Genomic DNA, 17,837 nt, shown 5'->3' on the forward strand with positions numbered 1-17,837 from the left:
TGGTTTATAAATATTTAAACTGGCTTACAGATGTGGTAGTCTGCAAAGGCCTTCAATGACAGTGTACTAGTCTGCTTAAATTCCTGCAACATGGCAAATTGTGGCCATCTGCAATTTGCCACTCCTCACCAGCGTGGGCCAATATCCCAACCATATCAGCGGTGGACATCTGGAAGCCTGAGGTTTTTAGCTGGAAAATTAAAAATAACAGTCAACGTAACAGCGAACACTTCCTCTGTTCCTTAGAAAGCTTCTAGAATTTTAAAAAAAGGATGTAATGCAGTACTATATGGTTCAGTATGAAAAATTAAAGGGTAGTAATAGGGGATCTTTAATAGCAAAAGGTTCATAGAATTATCTGTTAAATATTTCTAATATAGCACCTTGTGACAGAGAAAGGCACCTAATGACCCAAGTGAAGATTGATGCTTGACGACTTGAGGTTCTGGTGCATTTATTAGCAAGAGGTAGTGAGGGTTATGGCAAAGGGAGATACGACCGCTCTGGTTTTATTCTGTTCTCTCTAGTTACCCATGGAGAATAAAGAAAGGAGCGTTGAGTGTTTACTGCATTAAACGTAGCTTTTTGCACATCCATCTTGTACAGTACACCACTCTACTTTTTAAAAAACAATCCCTGTTTCCGTTTAGATTACTTCTATAGCCACATGCTTCTGTTATGTGAATATCTAATTTACGTTCTTCCCCTTTTAGTTACTTCTCAATCTGTTAATCGCCATTTTCAGGGTTTCCTTCTAAAGGCGGTGTGCTTTCACTTCACCACTTTGTAACGGGCCTCCAACTGTCCGTCTCCTGGAAACCAATATTTGTTTCTCGGGTTCTCTTGTCCCCAGTGTACATCTTTTCAGATCACAGTGTATTCAGAGTTTGCTATTTCAGTCCTGGATTTAACTCTGGTGATTAACAAAGCTACAGATGAAAAGATCCAGGGGTGTTTCAATAATTTTACAAGAAATAATCTTAGGTAATCCAATGGCAAGTTAAGACAGATTTCTTGTTGCAGGAATGGGTTTGGATTTCATGATCTCAGGTTAAAATTGTAAATACACTCACTGGGGAGTTAAGTGCAGTTAAACATAGAAAGATTTTGAATCAGTTTATGCAGTCATAAAATTCTGCAGTTAGTATATCTTTCTGTAAAGCGTACTGAGTAATATTTATTCTGAATCCTTAGTTCCTTGCATTGTTTCAGCTTTGAGACAGTTTCTGTTGTTTTATGTTTAAACGTGAGTGTAGACATCTTCATCAGCCTTGCTTCCCATTCCTTTTCTCTGTGATTCCTTCCTTCCTCCGCCTTAGCTGTATGGTTTTGTCTCTTTCCTCTTGGTAAATATTATCTGTAGGGTTCCATCCTTGCATTGAATTTTTTTCTGAAAGCCTTCCTTCAAATTCCTCCAGTGTTTATCCTGTTTGAATGGGTAGTCAACACTGAATGAATTGTGAAACATAACAGTATGTTTTATTAAGAGTCTGAGGGATTCAATATAATTCATAAAGTGTCTATTTACAGTGCTGCAGTTGTCTATTTGCAGCTGTACATCTCTGTGTTTGATTGTCCAATATTGATAACTGAGTATCCGTGCTGTAGAGGGACAGAATGTAAATTAGGCAAAGTAATATGTTGTGGTGTTCAATTTGTGCTTGCCAAAAGAGACTCTTATTAAAGCTAGGCAAATTTAAAGCTTAACCTCCCTTTGCTTTCCTGTTTAGCATACCAAAACATCATTCAGAGTTTTCAGTGATTGCCGCTGTATTTACATGTTTTGCTGACTTTCGGCAAAAGACTGTGTTACAGTCTTTTTGGTGCATGGAGTCTCTTCAGTGGGATATAAAAGGGATTGTGTTATGAATTAATATCTCAACATGTAAAGAAATAAAGGAGTAATTGAAGAGCTTCTTACTTCAAAGAAAAGGTCTTAAACCCAATGAACAGTAGTAGCAACACTTGAGTTAGGGATTCTGTGTAGCAGATATGAACAAGTACCAGGATCCCAAATTCATCTGTGATTTAAAAAAATCTTGAATCAAAAATAGATTTATGCTCTTCAAACAGTGAAATCTACTTCCAAGAAGTAGTGGTGGAAACATGTGGTTGTGGTAGTATGTTGAAACTTTAATATGAATACTTGGGAAGAGTAGTAATCCAGAGTTAGACTCTGATCAGAGAAAGCTTTCTTTAATATCAGTAACCTTGCTATTCATGGAATCTAGGTAAAGGATGACCATAATAAACAAGAGGCTGAAACACCTTCCTGTAAGGAAAGGTTTGGTCTTGGGTCCATTTATATCTTAATGGAAGGGTGTTTAAATGGAAAGCCTATGAAGAACAATTATATTTGAAGATTTTTCGTGGTGAGGGGACTAAAGAATGAACATGATAAAGGTTTATAAGATCATATATGGTGTGGATAAAGTGGGCAGATTTATTTATTTATACTTGTTATAAATGCTTTTATGCCACTTCAGTCAGAAACGAATTTCAGCTGCCTTTGTCAGCCTGTGAAAATAATAGAATCAGGCTAGACAATTAAAAAGCATCTCTCTCTACATGATTCATTTATTGAATTGATGTTGTTGTAAGATACAGTGTTTGTATTAAGTATGTGTTTTTATTAAGTACCTATAATCAACATGCAATCAATATCTGTCAAGAATATCAGCTTTTTCCTAATACTTTTGAAGTTTTTTTTATTACATTCCATTTTTTCACAGTTACCCTACTGTTCCTTGTTTTGATAGTCTTTGCCATTCTTAAGTTACAACCAGAGCATCTTAGATTTCATGTGTTGAATATAGTATTTCTTAAACCCTCACTCTTATCTGTTGGATGAATCTGATTAAATTATCATTATCCAGTTAGTCATCTCTACTGATGAGATCGAGAAAGCAATCTTGCAGATGAACTCAAATAAAGCAACAGGGCAGGATGGCATTCCTGCTGAGATTTACAAAGCACTAGACCCAAATACCTTACAGGCACTTCAAAACATCTTGGAAGACAACTGGTTCACAGAGGAGATGCCTGACAACTTCCACAATGCCCTCATCATGGCTGTCTATAAAAATAAGGGAAGCAAATCAGACTCTGGAAACCACAGGGGTATCTCACTGCTATCCATCACAGGCAAGTTTTTTGCCCACATTCTCCTGAACAGACTTGTCACTGTCTTGGAAAGGAACCTGCGAGAGGCAGAGTGTGGCTTTTGGCCAGAATGGAGTGCAGCAGACATGATATTTGCCATGAGACAAGTCCAGGAGAAGGGCATTGAGCAGAACAAGCCTCTTTACTGTCTTCATTGACCTGACAAAGGCACTTGACACTGTAAACAGGGACATTATGGATGCCCAAGGAAATCCGTGAAGCTGATTAGGCTACTCCATGATGGAATGACAGGACAGTCCTTAAGAGTGGTGATATGTCGGCTGCATTTGCCGTTTCCAGTAGGGTGAAGCAGGGTTGTGTGCTAGCCCCAGCCCTGTTCAGTCTGTTCTTCGCTTGTATGTTGTCATGTGCTGTCCATAGTCTGAAGGAGGAGTGTACATCAGATAACGATTCTCTCTTTGACCTTTGCTGCTTGAGTGCTGGGACAGAGTGCCTCCATACAGTCATTCAAGAAACCCTCTTTCCTGATGACTGTGTGCTCCTGGTGCACAAAGACAGCGATCTACAGTTGATGTTGAGCAAATTCTCAGATGCCTCTGTGCTCTTCGGCCTATCAGCCTGAACAAGACTGAAGTACTTTACCAGCCTGCTCCAAATACCAACCCCATAGAACCAAAAATCACTGTTGATGACACACAGCTGACAAATGTAAACAGCTTCAAATACCTAGGAAGCATCATCTTCACTGATAAGTCTTTGGACAAAGACATTGACTCCAGGATCAGCAAGGCCAGCCGGGCTCGGGGCGGCTGCATACTGGAATGCTCAATCAACACAACGTCCGTATCTCTACAAAGCTGAAAGTCTACAGAGCTGTGGTTATCCCTTCTCTCCTCTATGGATGTGAGGCCTGAACTCTATACCAACGACACATCAAACAATTGGAGAAATTTCATATGCACTCTCCACTCCATCCTTGGCATTCATTGGCAAGACCATGTCTCCAACCTGGAGGTCTTGGACCCCATGAAGCCTACCAGCATTGAGTCCCTGGTTATCAGAGCCCAGATGCAGTGGGTGGGACACGTCAGAACGGACGACCACTGTATGCCTTGCCAGTGGCTCTGTGGTGTACTGGAGACTGGGAAGAGACCTTGAGGTCGTCCACACAGGCACTACAGAGATACTGTGAAGGAAACCCTTTGCCACTGTGAAATCCAGCCAAGAGAACTAGAAGCTGCAGCTGCTGACAACCTGCTGTCAAACCCTGTGCTATGAAGCCTCCACCAGCTTTGAAGAGAGGCTCCGCCAAAAACTGACAAAAAAACGTGAGTGGCATCACAGAGTAACACTCACAGTTACTATAGCAGTGGACTTCCAGTATCCCCCATTGTGCTAGACTCTGCACTTCCAGACTGGGACTGCAGAGGTACCTCCATGTCCACAGACGTACTGCACAACAGTGTGTCTTCTTCGATCCTGAAGAACTACCTATAATCAATCAATCAATCAGTCATCACCATTTTTCCTCCACAGGTTGAGATATGATCCTATACCATAAAGTTGTTCTTTGGATTGAAATTTTGAGACCACGTGCACTACTTCATGGAACAGCTGCACTGTGATGCTTTTCCTCTTTAATTTATGAGAAGAATCAGTAATTTCTCTAGATTTTCTTCAATTCTGCTGTTAGGTGTTCTTTGCATGTTTGTAGGACAAACATTCCTCTGTTCAAAAAAAAAAAAAAAGTTCAGCCAGTCCTTTTCATTAAGTTTGTAAGGAATCGTCCGTCTTTTGTTGTTACATCCAACAATTATTTCAGAGGCATCTGATCCTTGAATGTTGTTTTATCCTTTGTGATCATGTGTCAATATATTTTATGCTTTGAGATCCCATTTACCACCTTTATTGACAAGCCCACTCTTTTATTTGCTGTACTTTCTATAATGGATTTTGTGCTTTTTTCCTTCAAGGGTGTAATTGTGGCTCAGCAGTCAGATCATGTAGTTTTGAAAGGTGTTGAGTTTGTCAGTTTAATCAGAAGGCAGATGTTAGAAGGTCTCCAAAACCATTATTCGAATGCACCAACTTTACTGGCCTTGCATTCTTTTTTGAAATGCTTTGCATTTTTGCTCCTTCCTGAGCTTTTTCCTAAATCATTAGTTTTCTCCCTCTTCTCTGAATAGGCACAAAATCTACATTTTTTCCTCTTCTTTTGAGTCTGCTGATTTTCATGTTAATACATATGTATAGACATATGTGTCTATCACATACATGTCAAAACTGATAAATGTTTTTTGCATGGAGTAATACTGTAAGCTTAAATCTGTATCTTAACTGTTTACATCTTCTGCTGCATTCATTTTTGCACTTGTACCTTTCATCTCCACACCACCTGCCATTTCTCAGATTGCTTATGCATGCCTTTGCCTGATTTTAGCATACATGTCCAGGGATCTGCATGTATCATGTGTCCGTGCGGCTCCTGGTTTTCCATCTCTCCCACTCCCCTGCTTCACCTACAGGATTCTCCATGAGATTCATGCAGCAGTGCCTAAGTCTCCCATCACTTATACCTCCCACCTTTATTTCTTCTGGTGAGGGATTTGTAAGGAAGGTAGTACTCTCTCTTACCTTCCACTCCGGTTCTTCAGCAGAGTCCCTGTTTTCCGACTTGTCCACCACCTCTTAGCTTGATGACCATATTCTCAGCAAATGACCCTCCCATTTTAAAAGTCAACTATTTGGGGAAAACCTGATCTTTTTAGGGTACATATGGTATAGTAAATAATGAGGTTGTTACAAAATTTATGGATGTCACAGAGAAGGAGAGTACGTCGTCAGCTTTTTTTCCTCCGAGAGGATTACTTAATTAAGCTGACTAGCAGAGGATGCAAGGCAGACAAATAACCTATTTTCTATAATGTTTACTAATTCACGTAATTCGCTGCCATAACAGTCAGCAGGTTAAAGAATTTTAAAAAGGGATTTGACAGATTCATTATCAGCCAGTTTATGGACTATTTTCCCATGTTTTCTAAATAAGATCTTAATATTTTATCTTGTTTCTCTTTGATTTTTTTAAGGGGTGTTTGCAACAAGAGATGAAATAATTTGTATTCACTAAACTCACTTTTCTTATCTTGGATGTTCTCCAGATGTTTCAATTTTAATGTCTAGATATCTCAGCAGTAATTCTGGGAGTTGAAGTCAGCATATCTGGATGTTGCCTAGATTGATGAAGGCTGAGTTCAGTGGGCCTTAAAGGTGCATGCAATTTCAGGCATAATATTTTTATTAATTAGTGATAGCTTTGTTCAAAACAAGTAGCAATGTTTTATAGTCACCTTACTATAAAAACCTAATGCTGCTTTTTTTAATTTTGGAGACCACACTATTAGTTACAAATATCAGTTATGTCTTATTCTTTGCTTGATCCCAGGTAATTAAAAAAAAAAAGTCTTTTCCAGGGGTACTTTTCTTAAAACTTAAAAAGAATGTATCTTTTACCTATTTATTTTATGTATGCAAGCTGAATAGTCTGGAATATATCAGCTGCTAATATATGCATAAACTTTGTGCTGAAAAATGTTTCCTTTTCATACTTTGCTTTGCACTGTCAGCCAAAAAGTGGAAGTATGGTTTTGAACCTGTAATGTAGGAAGGGAGATTAAGCAGTGGGTAAGTACAGTTCCTGTAAACTATATGGTAAAAGCAGAAGAAGACAACACTGCTTTAACAAACATTTCAGAGCTTTAAGAAATCTTGAAGGACCCTGCGTGTGACATGAGGATGTTTCAGTGGGAATGACAATGAAACTGACACTTCCTTGAAGGTTTGCTTCTATTAAAAACTAGAAATAAGACACCCAGTTGAAATGAATCTTGATTTCTTACTTGCTTTGCAGAACCGCAGAAAAGCAAAGACCTAGAAATTTATTGTCTCCATACATTAGACAGATAATCTTAAATACATTTCCTGTGTAGAATCGTAAGAGTTTTAAGTAAATCTCCCTATAGTTTTCTTTCAGAATTCAGCTGAAGAGTTGCCTGTTTATCCAGTGTTTATGGGGTCTTGTTCAGAATCAGATTATATCTCAGAATGCCTATTAGTATGCTTTTTTCTCTCTCTCTTAAATAAATGTTTATTTTTATTTGTTCTGAAGCCTTATTGGTTTTACTTAAGGCTATTGTAAAAAATGTTCTGTAAATCACTTTTCTGGAAGGAAGAGGAGTCTAGAAATGAAATCAATTTGTCTTTGAATAGTGCTACTGTGCTCTTCCACTCTAATACCTTTCCTCAAGATTAACTATGCCCATTTCCTCTAATCTCTTCTCAACTGTATGAGCTTCCAGTCTCCAGTCATTCTTATTGCCCTTCTTGTTGTACCTGCTTCATTTTCTCTGAATTTTTCTTAAAGTGTGGTACCAGAAGTGGGCATAGTGTTCAAGGTAGGGTCTGACCAATGCAGAATACAATGCAGTGATTTCTTCCCATGATTTGGAAACTACACTAGTCGTCATGTATTTTCCTTTTTATCAGACTGCTAAATCATAGTCAGCTTATGTTCCATTTTAAGTCCAAGATCCTTTTCACGCTTGCAGATTTAAAGTTTTACAGTTAAATAAGCTAAGTGACATTCCTTTGAATAAAACAAAACAATTATACAGTAGGAATCCTGGAACATGGCGGTACAAGCCCTGAGACCTATATATGGCTATTAAAGTTTAGTTATAAAAATTTTCAGCATCCTTAAGGGCATCTGGGAGGAGATGGGTTGAACTTAGATCATCTTGCGCAATTGGGTAAAAGATGTTCCTGGATAAAGGCTAGAGTGAATTATTTATAGCTAAAATATGCCATTGGTGAACAGTCCTACAATAGAATGTTTTTGTCAAACAAGGGTTTGATTCATGTAAAGTAATCCAGCAGCAATTTGGCTCCTAACATCATGTGAGTGCAAAGTCACAATTACAGGAGTATCTGCACTGTTACGCAACATAGATTGGTTAGGTAATTCAGACCCTCAGAGCATTACAGATTTGCCACTGTATTTTTATCCAGAGGAAATAGTTGCACAGTATCATATTGTACTGGGAATTTGGAACAAAATGTTACCCCCAGAAGTGCTTCCCTGTCAGGTTTAGTGAGCCTCCCTTGGCATTTCATTCCAGTCTGATTTTCTGCCATACCTCCCCAAAGTTAGCATCCTGTGACTACTAATCCTACCAAGTCCTCCTTGCATTGTTTTGAGTGTGCCCTGTAACATAATGTTGTATAGCTAAAGGTTCTTTTTTTATATGGTATTTCTTGGAGTATCAGCATCCAACAACATAGAGCTGGGTCCCTCCATCCTCCTGTATGGTTGGTGCCATTTTGATTATATAAGCAACCTCTTGTCTGAAAGCTGGAAATGGAGTAGGAGCTATGGCTTTGTCTTGATTATTACAAACATATATAATCTATCTATATTTGTGGACAGTTGTGGGTTTTGAAGCTGGTATGGCAGATGATTTGCATTTTATTGGAAGATGTAGTCAGCTGAGCATGTTGAATGTTGCGTGAACATTATTTTGCATGGAGATGACTTACACATATATCTAATGTATATATAAAAACACTCCAGACTGGAAAAATATTAAAAATTGTATGTTGTATTTTCATGTGATAAACCCTTAGGTTCATATGGGAGGACCTGATTTTTATATTCTTTATACTCAGCATAGATAGAAACAGGGTTTTTGTATATCAGTTGATTATTAATGAGGCTAAGAGAAAAACCAGTCTTACAAGAATGCAATAGGATCACTGTGTGAAAACTTAAACCTTTGAACATGTGAACCCTGATTAGAAGAGTTTAGAATGTCAGATCTGACCCAAAACTGACTTCATTTTCTTCTCCACTATTTCTGAAGGATAGATTTGTAGTAACATTTTAGATTTAACTAAATTTCTTTTGTGTTTTTCTTCCCAATGTTTTGTTATTGTCCATTCTGTCTTTTGCAAGGAATTGAGAACACATAAATTTGTGCTATTTAATTTGGATGCAGATTAAACATAACAGTGATGCTTAACTTGGAAGGATTTTTTTTCTAAGCACCTAGTAAAGGTAAAGGTTTCCCTTGACGTAAAGTCCAGTCGAATCCGACTCTAGGGGGCGGTGCTCATCTCCGTTTCTAAGCCTTGGAGCCGGCGTTGTCATAGACACTTCCGGGTCATGTGGCCAGCATGACGACTCGGAACGCCGTTACCTTCCCGCCGAAGCGGTACCTATTGATCTACTCACATTTGCATGTTTTCGAACTGCTAGGTGAGCAGGAGCTGGGACGAGCAACGGGAGCTCACCCCGCCGCGCGGTTTCGAACCACCGACCTTAAAACTTTTTTCAAGGAAAGGGGGCAGAACAAGAAAACTTCCCAGCTAAACGCTGGGTGGGGGGAAATCCCATGTTTTGAGCCAAATGAGTTGTCATAGAGCAAAACATAGTTGGAGTCTTTGCCGGCATAAATTAACTTGCTGTTTGAGAAAGAGGTGGTTTTGGCATTTTGGCACTAGTTGTGAAGCATACATAGCTAGGTAAATGTGCTGAGGTTTTTTGTAAGCTAGAGTTTAGAACAATCAGCGTACTTTCAAATAAAGAGTCTGGCTTAATGTACAACTGTTCAACAGTATTTTTGTACATCTGTGATCTAATTGTAGTACTGTTATCTGTTTTAACAGGATGTCTGATATGAAGCTGAAGGGGGATAATGACTTTAGGAATAGGAACAATTGAAGTCTCTTTTGGGGCATATATTTGTAACTTTGATTTAGATATTTTTTGAGCCTTGGATTTACATGGGAAACTAATTTGGTCATACCTCAATTATGTACTAATTCTAAAAGTCTTGCTTAACTGAAGGCTGTAAGGGCAAGTGTATTAAAGTCTAGGTGCTAGGGACAATTGCTGCTCAATGGCTGAATCTAGGACCGTGATTCTGTTCTTGTAGGCTTCCTTTCTTTGATCCATTGCGTGGCTGTTAGGTGGCTAAATGCATCTGTTCTTAGCAATAGTACCCTGGTGGTGTATATGATTGTTGAATTCCCAGGACCTCTAGCTAGACGACAGCTAGCAGGTGCTTAAAAGAAAAAAAAACCTGATTGGGTCTCTAGAGAGTCAAGTCTAGTCTGTAATGATGGAAGTAATGGTCTGATACAGCCTATGCAAATTCAGTTCTTAGAATCCTCTAATCTAAATTCACTTGCATTGTAATGACATGTAATAATATGGTCTGCAAAACCCTAACCTTTATTTTTAATGCATAGTATTGTGTTTTGCTAGTTTTTCTTACTCATTTGTATTTGAGTGTGGAAAATGAGATGGGATCTTTACATGTCAGCAATCTCCCTGCCCATTTGTTAAGCTGGGTGTATGTTGGCCATAGGCCACAATAAAAACCAGCTGCTGCCCTCTTGTTTTTTACCCCCAGGGCTGGATTTGAATCAAAATCAAATTGTATTACAAAATACGAATTCATCGAAGAGTGTTTTTTGATGAAAAATTGAGAAGCTGCTTAAGTTAGCAGCCTCCTAATTTGGAAGGTGTTATCTGTGGTCTGTGTGTTTACTGCCAAGTATCAGTGCTTGCAAGCCTACCTTCTTTCCCACAAAAATAAGAGTTGATTCTTATTTTCTGGATGTGAACATTCTGATGTATACAAGCAGGAGTGGCATCCAAGCTTTAGGAAACATAATTTGAAAAGCTCCCCATTTTTAGGGCGATGAGAAGCTTTCCTCCTATAATAGTGCTCTCTTGATCTTCAGCAGGTCCTTCCTTCTCAAATAATAGAGTATGGCACACATACCCAGGGATGTAGGTTATTTGGAGAGGTGAGGAAGCTTCTGGAGCTGGTGGTATCTTCCCTCTCACCTGATAATCATAGATTTAGGTTGACTGAATATCATTGAAGTCTTTCACTATTGGATGCCAAAGAACAGTTTCAGAGGGAATTGCTGCTTCTCTGTGTCGGTTGTTGGTTTGGGGACAAGAGCTCATGACCTATTGCTCTGTGACACTGGGATTAATTTTGTGCAGCAGGATCATGCGCAATGATTTCTGCATATTGGTTGTTGGAGCAGATGGCTGCTGCTGAGCTGGGGGGAGACCGTAAGATAGAGGAAGTTTAGAAGGGAGTGGGAGGCTTCAATTCAGACAGTCCAAGAGACACTGGTATGATTTGAAGTCATGTGATAATCTGGTCCAGTGAGGAGGCATATCACTAAAACCAAGTTAATATTGTCTCCTCAGTGCCTGGATGGGCAACTGCTTGGACAAAGTATTGTTAAAGCAATTAAGAATTGTGTAATGGCTTTTAGAATGAAAGTATAGAGTAGAGGTGATGGGAGAGAAGCAGTCTCTATTCTTTTCTCCTCTAATACATTCTCAGTTAGGCAATCCCCTCCCCAATATCTAGAGGAGAGCTTTTTTCATTGCAAATTGCAGGTATATGGGAGGGACTGGATTCAGATAGCAGCAGGAGTCCAAGACCTGTTCCGTTCCTGTGCCAGGCTAAGTATTAACCATATACATGATGTCTAGTTGGGACAAAATATCTCAAAGACTTACAGGAGTGCCATGCAAGCGCAATAAATAACTTCACATGTTTTAATCATAACAAAAATAAGATTCTCACTTTTCTGGCCTTTGTATTTCTTGCCTATGTGTAACTTCGGGCACGATCATTGGGGAGGTTTCCAGCTGACTTATATTCAAAATCAAGGGTACCTTTATTCTGTATGTAGGACTCCTTTGACAATAGCCTTCTCAGCACAGAAGCCACACCTTGTAGTACAGTCTCATGTAGCTGTGGTGATGTGTGAAGGGAGTTTGTCCTAATCTTTCCATTTGGAGAAACGTCTCCATTATTTTTAATGTTAATATTTGCCCAGTAGCAAAAATGGAGATGCAGAACTAAAGAGAGTGATATATATTGCTCGACCTTGGAAAAATTTAAATCGAACTCAGGGTAGGTGAGTATATAACACAAAGCAAATCCTTTTCTGTGTAAAGATTTACCTTTATGTAGCGTAAGTTTAATATAATAAGGATAAGTTACAACTTAGCAACATTTTCAGGTGGCAAGTATCAACTCCTGATATAACTCTATTGTTGTATTAGGCAATAAGCTACCTGTTTTCTCAGGTTCTGGGCTAATTTTGATGGTGGGGTCCTTAGAGGGCTCTTGTCTATTTGGGGTTACTTCGGTTCTTCTGTGTGGCCATTATTTCCTGCTAATTGTTATTTTTATCTGTTTTAATATTATATGCTGCCCAGAGTTGTTTCCAAATTGGGCGGCTTTATAAATCTAATAAAATTAAGTATGTAATTTCAGGCAACAAAATTTTGCCATCTCATACAAGAACTTTGAAACCTTGAGGGATCTGGCAACCTTAGGAGATAATTGTTTTAGTCAATATTTTTTATTTAATTGGGGGGCTTTGTGGGTGCTGTCTAGCTTGCATGCCACAATGCTGACCTCTGAGATGTATTAATCCTATTTGTCCACGTGTAACTCTTTACATTGCTTGTGAAGAGGGGAAGAAGTGTATTTTAACCAAGAATATATGAGGATGGGAATGAAGATCCTTGTCGTGAAATTATGTCTCTGCTTCTAGTGCTCCGGTTTCTCTGAAGCCGACATATTCTTCTCCCTTTGCAGTGGTAGCCGCTCTTCTAAAACTTTTAAACCAAAGAAGAATATTCCGGAAGGCTCCCACCAATATGAGCTGCTGAAACATGCGGAGGCAACTCTAGGAAGTGGCAACTTACGGATGGCTGTGATGCTGCCTGAGGGCGAAGATCTAAACGAATGGGTTGCAGTGAACAGTAAGAAATCTGTCTTTTTCTGTATATGTCAGTGTTTCTCAACCTTGGCAACTTTAAGATATGTGGACTTCAGCTCTTAGAATTCCCCAGCCAGCATGGGAATAGCTTCATCCTGTTTGGGGCATAATATAGGGAGAGATATCAAATCAAAATCCAAGGAACGCATGCTTTAAGACAACTTGTGGGTCCAAGGCATGGGGTATATTTTTAACTGGGTCATCTGCTACTTATATCTTTCTGTGGTTGTGATCAGTCCCTTCTTCCTCTCCTCAGCTCTGTTGCAGGGTTGAAGAGCATAAGGAAAAGGTGTGGTTTCAGTTCATTTGCTCAAATATGCAGAGTCTCTCTCCTTCTGCTCTGGAATGATGTCTGTTTCGTATCTTTTTCAACCCAAACACAGATGATAGTTCTGTATTTCTGGATGCCAGAAACTCTCTTCAATAAATCTGTGTATGTCTGGCTCTTAACAGAGCTTTATAACATGGCCTATAGAACTTATGCCCCACCAACCTGGACCATACTCATCAAAGACATTGATTTACTTCCTGGATTTGTGGCTTTTCTGAGGCTGCAAACGTGGGGATTGTTAAAGGCTTGGAAACACTGATATATAGGTCTGATAGGGGTCACATGTTGTGTAGATCAAATGTAGTATCAAGTATAATCAGTCTTTCATTGGAGCTTCAGTGTCTCCATTTATAATGCAGTATATCAAGTAACTGCAAAAGTATCTGAAGCAGAAAAATGTGATGAAAAATCTGGGTTTTCCAATAGCAGTTTATTTTAATTCCAAGTACTTTCTTTGAGAGCCAATATTCTTTAGCAAATATTGATGGATACCACCAACCCAATAAGTTTTTCTCATTCAGATTCTAGTGACAGCTTTTTTGCTATTCTGACTTATCCTTCCTAACTGAATGAAGATAGCTGCTAAAATAAATGGATCCCTTGTTTTTGTGGAAAAATATTTTGTCAAGAAACTGGAAGGAAATAGTAGAAGAAATCTGAAATTTTTTTGTGGTTGGAGAATAAAAAGTAGTCCTTGCTCAATGTTCTTGCTCAATGTCTTCCAAATGATTTGACAATTACCTCTCATTCTTGCCCATAGGCCATGTTTGAATCAATGCAAGTTGTGATCCAAAATGTCTGAAGAACGTCATAAAAAAACTGGGCTGAAGGACTGAAATACAAATTGGGAATAACCATTTCTGATTCAACATTCTTTCAGCTGTACCTGTTCATCCCACCATTTATACTTTGGGAACAGCAATACCTTAAAAGGCTGTTGCGCAGGATACGGTATAATATAAATGGAAAATATAACCAGTTGAGAATACTGATACATCATTATTATTGTTTCCTGCAATGCAAGGCAGCAGTAATAATGAGGTGGCAATAGGTACAAACGATTTCCCAAGCAATAGGAAGTTTGAATAGAAAGGAGATTTTGTTTCACGGAAACATACCTGTATGTCTGCCACTCATAGAAATTTTTGGCCCAAACTTTAGTGGTCTTCTCTGTCATCCTGAACACCAGGTTGTGCATGAAACAGGAAATGTATTTCGTTTTAAAGTCAGAACAAAACTGCCTCACTCAAAACATTCCAGCAGAATGACTGAGTTGGTTGTGTTTTATTGGAACAAAACTCAGAGTGGCTTGGAGGTTTTCACTCATGGAATATGCCTGTTTTGCTTTGTGCACAGATCACTTAAAACAGTTTTAAGGATGGTGTACTCATTTCAAACATGCTTTCTATGGCAGCAACATAATAAACACTGAGATTTGAAATGACTTTTGTTCTGACTTTGAAACAAAGTTCTTGGAAAATTTGTTTGAGCTTAGAATATTTATAGTGGCTGTTTTGAGCTCAAACTATTATTAACTCGAAATGCTTGCACAGCAGTTCATCCAGCCAAAGATTAAATTTCTAATCACAAAACAATTCCCCTCTGATTAGCTAAACTGCCAGTTAAAGTATTCCCCCTTCCCCACAATATTGAACTATTCATTTTTATTTATTTTTCAATATTTGTAAATCATCTCACTCGTTCATGAATCTGGATGATGAACAACATAGCAAACTCTTAACGAAATAATAGAAATACAATTAAAAAAAACAGTTGATTAGAAAATAGTTAAATGAAAACTTCCAGTTTACAAACAGAAAACTAAAACTAAACCTCATCCAAGGCCATCCAGGTGGCCTTAAACACCAGAAATTTTGTTGTGCTTTGGATTCATGGCAGTGCAGTTGACAGGGCATGTTTACGCTGCAGACATTAAGCTTCGTGTCTCCTTTCTGACCTCAGCTGGAAGTGAAGCTGGCTTAAGAAACTGTTGTCTGGATTCAGTCTGTTCCTTGGCTTTGGCAGCAATGCCAGCCAGATGTTCTGTCTGGACCGATGTTACCATGGTTCCTGATTTAGTTATTTTTAGGTGAAATATACCAAGGAAGATATAAAAAACAGAACTAATATTAATAATACAGTGATTCTACAGTCAAAAAAAGAAATTAATACTAATGTGTATTCATTTGAATGAAACATAAAAAAAGAAAACCCATGTAATAATGTATTATGATTCCCACTAGCTGGGTTCCCCTGCTTTTCCCCCCTCCTACTCACACCTTGAAAGCAAGGATTAGTCATGTTTCTTTGTGGACTTGTGGTCTCCATTTACTCTTTTGGACCGTGGTTTACTAGTCTCACAAATACTGTAGGCAGTTTTACCATTCTTGCTTTCACTTGAGCAAGAATGGGAAGCTGGAACAGCTCTGCTTAGGTTCACCCCAGCATTTCAGCTGTGTGGAGGTGGGTGGGGAAATTTTTACTATTCCACCATTTCATTGGTCCACCAGTGGACTGATGAAAGGGAAAAGAAAAGGCAGCATTACTATTCCACCATATACTTGTCATCTCATGGGCTCATTTAAAAAAAAAATTAAAGGGAAGGTTTACTATCTTGTTATTCCACACAGTTCATCAGTTCTCTCTGGCCAGCCATGTAGTCAGGCTTTATGTGGGAAGGCCCCTTCAGAAGCGGGCAGGCAACTCAGCAGGAATAGCCATGGAGAGCAAGGATCAGTGACTGGAGGGATATATGTGTGCCCACGATAACACACACTGGCCAGTTGGAGTGGAGCCAGTTTGGTCTAGTGGTTAAGGCACCAGGCTAGAAACCAGGAGACAGAGAGTTCTAGTGGACTGATGAAAGGGAAAAGAAAGGCATGAAAGCCGGCTGGGAGACCTTGGGCCAGTCCCTCTCTCTCAGCCCAACTTATCTCACAGGGATGTTGTTGTGGGGAAAACAGGAGGAGGAAGGAGTATTAGGTATGTTCGCTGCCTTGAGTTATTTATAAAAATAATAAAGGCGGGATAAAAATAAAATTAAATAAATAAAAAATTTCCCTGCACTGGGGTGAACACAGCCCCACTTGTGCTGGCAGAGTTTGGAAGACACCAGTTTTGATGCAGAGCAAGAAAAGATGGGCAGGGGGAGAACTTCCCAGCAGCCTGGGGGTGAGTTGAGGATGACACGTGTTTCTGTCCTCCAGAAATAGTAGGTGTGCTGTCCTTAGGCTGGAGCAAGAGGATTTGTGGATGAGTAGAGTAGAATTGTTTTTAGAGCAGAGAGAGAATTCATCGTTAAAGCCTCTCTGAGCTTCATGAATCTTCTGGTTTAAGTAAAGAGTTTTTCCCCACTCCACTCCTCCCCATCATGTTTGGCTCCTGACTCTTTCTGTTCTGAAATCACTTTCTTAACGCATGAAGTTCTTCTCTGTGCTATAGGATATGGCCTGTTATTTACTTGGCTTTTTCCCATTCCTCTCCCTGTACACCTCTCCGTGGCTTTGTGGCCTAGCTAAGCTGCCTCTGTTTTCACCTCTAACTGCCTTCCCTGAATTCTGACACTGACTTCCTTCTTACCTTACAAGTCCTTTGCCTTCTTGAACCAGATACCTCCATTCCTCATCTCTCACTTGAAGGGGATTACAAGAATGTGATGCTTAATGTGGAGAGAATCCAATTTTTTAGTGAAAGGCAAACCTGATGTATCAACAATGCCATTAAGGATAGCAAACACATGACAAATGCAAAGTCCTTTATTAATTCCTTGCTGTTCAGATTGTTTAAAGATTGCACCTTCAGGTCAGGCTTTTCTTCTGGCAACTACATGGACAAGTCCCTGCAGTCTTCTTGGCAGCATTTTCCTACATTTGCCACTGCCTCCTTCCTAGGGCTGAGAGAGAGTGACTGGCCCAAAGTTACCCGCCTGCTTCCATGCCTAAGCCAGGACTAGAACTCAGGTTTCCCCATTCCTTGTCCAGCACCTTAACCACTAGACCAAAGAGGCTCTCTTTTCAGATCCATAGCTATAAAACCAGAGTAGGATAGCAGATGCTATGATTACAAATGAGCATTTGGGGTTGCGCACATTCCGTAAGTTTTAAACCACCTCCTGTGCCTCTATGATAATATAAAAAACGGCATTTCTATGAATAAAGGCAAAATTGGTTACTCAGATAAGGGTTATAAAGGACATCATGTCTTCTATACAGTTGAAAATTGTGTTTGATTGCATCCTGTCCTCCCAGAAGGATGTGCATGGAGTCATGTGAATGTATCCAGAGTTTGTTTTCCTTGGTTTCTATTTTTTTTTTATAAAACTTCATTAATTTTCAAGATACAATTAAAACACAAAATATAGAATATAGAACAGATAGAACACAAGTCTAAAAAAGAAAAAAGAGAAACTAAAACAGTGCAAGAATAGACAGAAAAACATAAAAGACAGGTGACTAAAAGTTAATATCTTGCTATTAATTAAACATTTGGTAACATTGTTTCT

The 17,837-nt window shown here is 39.1% G+C and overlaps 1 protein-coding gene across 1 annotated transcript in view; it reads left to right on the forward strand.

Moving 5' to 3' along the window:
• The window catches only part of MOB1B (MOB kinase activator 1B), a 34,697-nt gene that overhangs the window by 9,262 nt on the left and 7,598 nt on the right, over window positions 1–17,837 (forward strand). Inside the window, exon 2 of the mRNA XM_063310690.1 lies at window positions 12,822–12,988. Within this exon, the coding sequence (XP_063166760.1) occupies window positions 12,822–12,988 (167 nt within the window). The remainder of the gene's footprint in view (window positions 1–12,821; window positions 12,989–17,837) is intronic.

Source organism: Candoia aspera, chromosome 8 (genome assembly GCF_035149785.1).
Source record: "Candoia aspera isolate rCanAsp1 chromosome 8, rCanAsp1.hap2, whole genome shotgun sequence".
Classification (NCBI taxonomy): domain Eukaryota; kingdom Metazoa; phylum Chordata; class Lepidosauria; order Squamata; family Boidae; genus Candoia; species Candoia aspera.